Source organism: Anarrhichthys ocellatus, unplaced genomic scaffold (assembly GCF_004355925.1).
Source record: "Anarrhichthys ocellatus isolate YVR2014 unplaced genomic scaffold, GSC_Weel_1.0 scaffold5, whole genome shotgun sequence".
In the NCBI taxonomy this organism is placed as follows: domain Eukaryota; kingdom Metazoa; phylum Chordata; class Actinopteri; order Perciformes; family Anarhichadidae; genus Anarrhichthys; species Anarrhichthys ocellatus.
In genome coordinates this window covers 13,378,292-13,386,940 of record NW_022280035.1, presented here as the reverse complement: position 1 = coordinate 13,386,940, position 8,649 = coordinate 13,378,292, and the positions used below count along the sequence as shown (strand labels likewise).

General features: G+C 45.1%; 1 protein-coding gene across 7 annotated transcripts in view; it reads right to left on the bottom strand.

The window, feature by feature from the left end:
* Positions 1-1,225: 1,225 nt before the first annotated feature.
* casz1 (castor zinc finger 1) overlaps positions 1,226-8,649 on the bottom strand; it is a 76,232-nt gene continuing 68,808 nt past the window's right edge. For 5 of the 7 annotated variants that reach the window (XM_031845567.1, XM_031845565.1, XM_031845566.1 and 2 more), the window contains 4 exons: positions 7,281-7,429; positions 4,740-4,950; positions 3,608-3,961; positions 1,226-2,852 (listed from right to left, as the gene is read on the bottom strand). In XM_031845567.1, coding sequence (XP_031701427.1) covers positions 1,591-2,852; positions 3,608-3,961; positions 4,740-4,950; positions 7,281-7,429 — 1,976 coding nt within the window. In that variant the 3' untranslated portion in view covers positions 1,226-1,590. The remainder of the gene's footprint in view (positions 2,853-3,607; positions 3,962-4,739; positions 4,951-7,280; positions 7,430-8,649) is intronic. The other 2 variants (XM_031845570.1, XM_031845572.1) reach the window with 1 other exon arrangement.

Sequence of the window (8,649 nt, the reverse complement as noted above, 5' to 3'; positions counted from 1 at the left end):
TTTATAATTTAGCACTACAGTGAGCATTGCCATGAACTTCTTAAGAATTCATTTAAAATCACAGTCTGTATTAGTGTTTCTCATCAGGGCGCTGTCTTTCTGGTGCACCCATTTCCTTTTTATTTTTCTTCAAACTGTCGAATCACGGAAGCAAAATAAAAACCCAGTCTTTAAATAAATCACAGAACAACAGTTCTTTGTCACACTAACATCTATCTGTGCATTAAAGCAAAAGTGAACTAAAAACAACATCTTTAAAGCAAAATTCCCTGTTAAAAGATATTTATCATATTTTTTTTTTCAGACGGTAAAAATGAACCTAAAAAGTGCAATAACACCCTAGAAAATTCTCATTGGAAGGTCACATAAATATTAAATAAAAACCGTTACAACAGGAGCAAAACCACAGCCATAGTGAATGGAAACAAAATGCCATTGAGACATTTTCGGTCTGTAAATTTTCAAACATAAAACACACTCTCTGACGTCCCCCACCGATCTCTGCATCTGAGTGACTCATCGTTTCCTCTGGTCTGTCTGAACCCCCCCCCCCCCCAAACACATCCTGACTCTCCGGCCGTTAATCACAACCTCGCCTGCTTACAGATCGATATGCTTCTGACTAACAACACAACAAAAACGACATAATAACGCAAAGATGCAAATGGTAACAAAAATATTTTTAAATATGCTCATGAGTTATCTATCATCATCGTAATCATCGTGGTCAGCTAATATAAAAGTGCACTATTCACACACAAGCTTGATTCCTCTGCAGGGGGGTTAGATTACAAGGGCTGAGCTTGGTTTTGGTGCTAGTTGAACATTTCTAGCAGAATGTCAGAGAACTGTTGAGCTTGCTGGAGGCCCGACTGCCGAGACTGACCAAATATTTACTGGTCAATTCCACATGTCATTGAGAACAAAGAAAAACATCTGAGAGAGATGGGAACAAGCAAAATGTAACTCCCTTTTCCCTCAGAGTCTCATAATAATAATAATAATAATAATAATACAGGAAAAAAGATCAAATGTTTGAATGTATCCTGTTTCCCCTTAGTGATCCACCCTTTTTCTATGTATCCCCGGCCCTGCAGTTCATGTCGCCTGTACCAGCAATTTCCTTTTGTATATCGTCGTTCACACGCACACACGCACACACACGCACACACACACTTACATATATAGTTATATAGAGAGATTTGTTTTTGTTTTTCTGACTTTTTTTTTTTTTTTATCCACACACAAAAAAGTGAAAAAAATTAAAATAAATTAAAGTCAAACATGCACGCACACAAAAAGACTGATGTGTAGTAAAATGCTTTACATTGCTGCCCTGTGTGTAAACCAGGGCCTAATTCTGTGTCTCCGTTCATATTTTTCTTTTTTTAATGCATAATTGAATTAATAATGTTGGTCATCTTGTAAACATCATAATAAATCATTTTGGGCCGTCATTTTTCTCCACGTTGTTGTTTTCTGTTGTTGTCTGAAGTCTCTCTACATGATAAATGAGGCCGCTTTCATTCTTGTTTGTTCATAGTACACAGAGTATTTCTTCAGTCCCTACAGTCACTGGTAGTTTTTCTTTCATTTCTTTTCCAGTTGGGAAGTATCAGTGTGGTTATCAGAAGCATCAAAACTCTCGCCATTGTCCTTTTCACCATCAGGCTCCGGCATCGAATCGTCATTCGAGTCACTGTTGAGCTCTGCCTCATCCTCCTCCTCCTCGTCCTCCTCGTCCTCCTCCTCCTCCTCTGCGTGCGCCTCCTCCTCTGGCGACAGGTCATCCTCGGCCTCTCCGGACGTTCCTGTGGTGTCGTCCTGAGCTGCCGGCAGACCCAGCAGCGGTTCCGGGTTGTTGTGGCTGGACCGCACCACTTCGTGCATTTTCTTGCTGAGGTCCAGTGAGTCGCTGAGACCCAGACCGGCGGCGTTCTTCAGGAAGAACAGGGAGCTGCTGGTGTCGGTGCCCAGGTTGAGGGAGCCGTCCAGGCTGATGGAGGACGGTGGGTACAGGCGGTTATACTCTGACCCGATGCTACCTGTTGGATAGATCATGGAGGGAGCGCTGCTGTTAATGCTGCGGGACAAACAGTGGACGCCACTGGGGGAAGAAGAAGAAAGACCCATGGAGATCAGAGGGACCGCAGACAGGCTTCCTCCCAGGTGGTGCACCCCTTCCTGTTTGGGCGACACAGACGGCAGCTCGCCACGCTCCTGCTTCTCGTGCTTTCTCTTGTGGGAGTCCATCTGGGACATGCCCACCACCGTGTGCTTACACTCGGGGAAGGTGCAGTGGAAGTGCGAGCACTTGAGCTTATATTTGCAGTCGGGAACCTCACAATCGACACTGGAGCTGAACTGGCAGAAGCCAGCGGCGGTGATCACGTCTTGCTTGCCGTGGTGCTTGCGGTGGGCCGTCACCTTGGTGCTGTCGGTGCAGCGGAAGCCGCAGCGCAGACAGTGGAAGTGGGTGCTGTTGCCTGAAAACTGGCAGTCAGGGAAGCTGCAGCTGAGTGAGGATTTGAAGCGCTTGAAGTCATCCAGGACCAGGTTGTCCACGCGGTCGTGGTGCTGCGCATGCTTGTACATGTGGGTGCGGCCGCAGAACTTGTAGCCACAGTTCTCCCGTGTACAGTGGTAGTGGGTCACTTTCAGAGAAAACTGGCAGCCCGGGTCCTTGCAGTTCTCGTAGAGGTCATAGCGCCTGAAGCCCTCCAGCATCATCCCCTCATCCAGCATCTTACGTGACGACGGGGTCTTGCGGCGCTTGCCGAATGGTGACATGTCCTCGATGATCCAAAAGCGCTTCTTTGCACCGGTGGCCGTGGGAATGGAGATGGTGTTGCCTGAAACAAGGAAGGAAGCACATTAAACTATAATCACTCGGTTCACAAAGTAAACTACAAGCAAATTACATCGCGAGACCGTCCTGGTTGAAACTCTAATGTGCGACCTTACTCAGCCAGAAGTGGTTCACAGCTGAGTAAGCACAGAGAGCCACAATTTGTTTTATTCCTAATTCCCAGAATGATTAAAGGAGGGGGGAAGTGACAGATTGACTTTGGAACATGACACTTTTACAGGGTGTCTCCAGCCTCCAAACAGAGGCGGAGCTGTGGGTCTTAACCGACCCTCTTATCTCCATGTTGTTTTATGAGGGGCACCCACCTTTTGCTACACCCTAATAATGGGATCCCTGTTCTGCAAGACAGGAAGCAGTGGGCCTCGATAAAACTTGAGGCGTGATTAAAATAAGAGGCTGGTAATGCAGCCTGGTTAATGGGAGCTAAACAAGGTCCCGGCTTCTTACTACAGGTGCCAAAGGTACTGCTCTGTCTCATAATCCTAGTAAAACTGGGAGTAAAAACACACACAGAGGTGTAGGTGAGGTAATTATACACATTTGTTACTATACCCTCAGTAAGCATGCACATTTCTTCATTCATTTTCTTTTTTTTTTGCATGCTGGAAAGCCTTTTTTTTATTTCCCCGTCTTTCCCCAACAATACTGCAGAGAAAGACTGGATCACACAGTTAAATACTGCTCAGGACTCAATTGAGAGTGACAGCTGCAGTGTTGGTTTGCGCCGGGGATAAGTACCTGCAGCATCCTGCACTATAGGGACGTCATTTCTAACCGGAGACGGAGTGGCAATGATGGGGCTGAAAGCTGGTGTGTTGGTTGGCATGACAACACTCCGAGTGGCTCCCAGAGAGGCGCTGAGCAGAGAGTATGACAGACAGGATGGAGAGAGGAGGTATGGGAGTGAGGACAGAGGAGGTCGGAGGAGAGCGGGAGAGAGGGATGGGACCTGGGACTGGAGGCCAGGCTGAGGAGCGAAGTGAGGAAGAGGTGGTGGTGGTGGAGGAGGCGGGGAAGAAGGAGATGCATTTTGGGTTGCGCTAGTGTCAGCAGGGGTGGTAGGAGCAGAAGTGGTGGCGAACCAGCCTTGTCCTGGAGAGACAGGTTGACCAGAGAGGGTGAAGGACAGACAAGAGGGGAAGAAACACACAGACGGGTACACACACAAACAAGGACCAAATCCCACACACAAACACACACACACACACACACACACACACACACACACACACAGAGGGATGGGAGGTAAAAAGGGAAAGATAAAAGATAAGAGAATGATACAAAATGAGGCCCATTCAAGACAAGTAGCCCACCAGCCAAAACAACAATGGTGCGAGTAGTGGATAATATTGCTCACACATGGAGGCTCAGATTTAGAAAAAAAAGCAGAGAATTCCTATATTCAGACAGTTTGAGGGGAAAGGAGACTGTTTCTCCTTTTCCTTTCCTTTCTCCCACAATTCAAACTACTAAAAGTGCTAAAGTAGACATAAAGCCACAGGGATGATCTCGGGCCAAAGGAAAATGTAATAAGCTACATACAGTGCAATAACTCAAACCACTGAGGTACAAAATGGAAGTTTTATGAGGATGACCAGGCAAACTGCAAAAGACCTTGTCCGTGACTCGGAACATAAGAATACTGCATTGTCATCAACCTCATATATTATGATTTATGTGTCATTATGTTATTGATTGTAAATCAAACTACGAAATCAAAAAAATACATGATTGAAGAATGAAATGACAAGTCGCTGGTTTTCCGGGTAAGGTAGACGAATGTGGACTTGAAGCATGACGCATGATGCTGAATGTAAGATTATAAAACTTGAATTCCCGACAGGTATTTGTTGTTGTTGCATGTCCTCACCTGCTGGAGAACCATCGCCTACAGGTGTGCTGGAGCAGCTCCGGTCCTGGTTGGAGGACTCGGAGGAGAGGCCCAAGGGGCTGCCCCCTCCTCCCATGTAGTCCATGTAATCATCAGTCTCGTCCATCATGGCGGACGAGAAGTTGGAGTTCATACCAGGATGGGTCCCCATCATGCCAGATCCATCTGGCCTCTGGCCCAGCGGCATCACCTGGAAAACAAATAATCTTTGTTGTAAGTGATGTGCGTGCAGGGCAGGCAGCGCCTCACCTAAGCTACAAATAAAGGTTGAGACTTAAACTAGAACTATTTCCTGTTCAAATCCATGATGGGAACTCCTAACTCAACGCTGCCAACGTTTACGTATATTTGCGCATGCATAGTCGGATCTCACACTGTTGAATCAGAGATGCGACGATGAGGAAGATAGCCGCCCCCCCCCTTGCATCATGTCACGTGACACCCACTCCCTCTCTCTCGGCTCGGCGCCACGCGTTGCCCTTCGCGGCACCAGTAGCGGCTGGCGCGGATAGCTTAAGGGCCGCGATCAGCCTGGAAATCAGCTGTGGCCGCTAAAGGTAAACAAACACCCGGATCTTACCGAGCGGAAGAAACTAAACAGTACACAGACTTTTCAAACAGAATGAGTGGCTAATGTTATGTGGCTGCCACCAGATAAGCAAGCTTTCTTGTTTTTGTTGTCCATGCCTACTCTTCTCCTCCAGCACCGACAGCGTGTGAATAAATGGGGGGGGGGGGGCACTGTGACCTGAACCATCAACCAAGATCTCTGCTGAAGCATGAACACTTCACGGCCGTGTCCACTTTCAGATCGCCTTGAAACACCTCCAGCATGAGTGGCATTGGCACTGTATGACGTCATGCGCAATGCAAAGTTAAAGAAAAAACAGGAGATATTAATTAAGAAAGCCTCATGGTCGTGACCTGTTAACCTGCCAAGCAAGAGCCAGCCTTTCGGGGAAACAACTTCTACAACAACACTGACATCTTCGTGCAGAGGGATGGGTGCATTGCCTTCATCTACAAATACAGTGAGTACCTTACAGTTGTACCGAAAACCATATCATCCTGAAACTCCATTCATAACATGAACAGTTCAATTCTTATTATTAATAAACTACGGCAACATTGAGTGCAGTAGTCCACACACACACACACACACACACACACACACACACACACACACACATACATACAGCGCGTGAAGCAGTGTTTCAGTCCACTGTCCAAAAGTTAAAATTCATTGAAAAAAACCCCAGCTATAATCATTTTCAAAATGTTTTAACCCAACGAAATATTCTGCTTCAATCCATATTTGTTGGCATAGACTTTCATATAAACAGATACATTTGTTCACCCTTTTAAGAGCTTTGTGTATGCTGTCTGATGTTAGGCTACTGTGCACTGACGCCAATATTTCTCTCTATAGTTTTTCCTTATCCTTGTGTGCTGTAGCCAGACGCTCCTTGTGTGTAGTTGTCAGTGCGCTTTTTTGCTCAATTTGTTGGAGTGATTAAGCTGTTTTCTGTTGGTGCGCTGACACCATGATTTCGCTCTCTTTTTTTCCATATCCTGGCGGCCAGATTTTCGTTGTGTGTGTGTGTGTGTGTGTGGTTGAGCTTTTGCACATTTAACAAGAGTGAATAAGTTGTTTTCTACTGGTGCGCTGACACCAAGCGAGCATTCTCTCTCTCTGTGGGCGTTTATTGTGTTGCATGTCTGCCTAACTAGACGTTATTTTGGACTATATTATCCTTGCGCAATGTGGACATATCCATATGCTACACTGATAAGCTGCTGCGTACGCCTGGCATAGATTTCACCGCACTTTATCTGAAACAAACATCATGGGAGGTAGCGTGTCATTAATGCAGGTGTTGGCTTTTGGCATACAACCAAGCATTTCTCAAGGCAACAAAAGTTTTCTGAAAGAATGAACGTCACGCATTATATAAAGGTTCAACATGAAAAAAGAACAAGAAAATCCACATGTTTAACTCCAGTTACGGTACAGCATGTACCCGCAGAGGTTAAACTAGGAAAAGGAGTATACTCCACAGTGAAAAATGTCACATCAAAAGAATGTCATGAGTGATTTGTAACCGACTGGTATGATGCTGCTCTCTGTTTTGCTCCGAATGAACTTGTTCAGTTTTCAGAATCTGACTCATAATAAACACCAAAACCAATCAAACTAGCTACATACGTCTTGTAGACTTTGGACACCAACTAATTATTGTTGAGCTGAAACATTAAAAACCTCAAACTGATTAAAGAAGAAAATCACATTTAAAAAATGTTCACGGTGAAAATCAGTTATAGCTTTTTGTTTAGCAGCTTATTTGCATATTCCTTTTCACTTCTTGCAACAGAAACAACTATGGTATGCTTTAGTCAGAGGGCGGGTGAGGTGCTTGGCTTTTTGTTTCAATAAACCCGCTCAACGTCTGTTTAAGTTCACTGAGGTGTTCAGCGTGTATTTTCAGCCAATTACACTTTTCGATTACTTTGCGAACGTACCTGGGATGGGACTCGGTCGAAGTTCTTCCCGAGCATCCGCCTCATGTGTTTGCGTGCATGTGAGGTCATCTGGTGCTTGAGCAGGAAGGAGAACTGGCAAGCCTCGCGGATGCAGTGGAAGTGGCTGTTGACTTGGTTATACTTACAACCTGAAGAGAGAAGACCAGTAACAGTTCTTAAACTGCTCCATTTGCAGATGGATTCATCTCTGGCTCATCGTGAGGCGTCTGAGAACAGCATCTGCGCTAAATGCAATATTATCAGTGCGGCGGTGTTATGATTAGATCAAACGCAAAGTGAAATATTTTGAGTTTTTTATTTTTTTTTTAATTTCATGATATAGCTCCGACAAAAGAGGGATCGGTTCCAAAGTGTTTGGGAGTGTACATGTAGGAGGAATATTAGATCACTCCGGTGTCACACTGAGCAAGTCAAGGCTTCTGTGCACTAAACCTGTGGAGCTCTTTTATTACACTGACATGCTTTATTCAATTAGGAATTTACATAAATAAATTCTCATTTTCTGTGGGGCAATAATGCACACACCCCTGCAAACCAAAGTAAATATACAATTATTACCATATTAAATTCATTTTTCAAAGTATCTCCATTGTCATTTTTCCTTTTGTCCTCCGTCGTGCTGTGGCGTGCTTCATATTCTTCTGTTCTTTTCTAGTGTTTTAACCGGTGTAGCTCTAATTGCTTTATGATTTCAAATTAAATGAATGTTCCGTTTTGTGCCTGTTAATCAAATACCATTATATAAAAGCAGGCAGAAATAATTGAAAGAGTAACATGCTGGGCATGTGCTAGCATGCCAGTAACCATGGCACCCAGTTTTAAGAGCACAACACATCTGTGTCATCAAATAGCTTTGGCACACACCGTGTTTGAAACACGCAAAGTTGTGCAAATAACAGTAGCCCCCGTGACTCGGAGGGCCTTTTGTGAGACGGAAACCAGGTAACATCATCAGCGGTGTTCGGTTTAATGTCGCTGCCATGGATACTGGCATCCCATCAATTCTTTATGACAGGCGTGCTAGCGATGGTAATCCTCTCTGTGTTTCCCACAGCCCACACAATACCGTTGGCAGATCAGGCTGGGGACAAAAAACAGCTGTTTAGGGCCTGTATTTGTGTGCTTTGTCTCTGCGTTCTGAAAAGCTTGTGTAACCGCCTGAAAAAAACAGATCACTTTTAATTCATTTCTGTGTGACGGCAGCGGTGGCTGTGAGGCGCAGCTTCAGAACACAAACAGCCTAAACCAGACAAGCCGGATAATTAACAAACACAAACCTAATTGCTCATTTCTGACAGGGGCAAAAGGAAGAAGAAAACAACCTGGATGTGATTGCACCCCCCCCCCA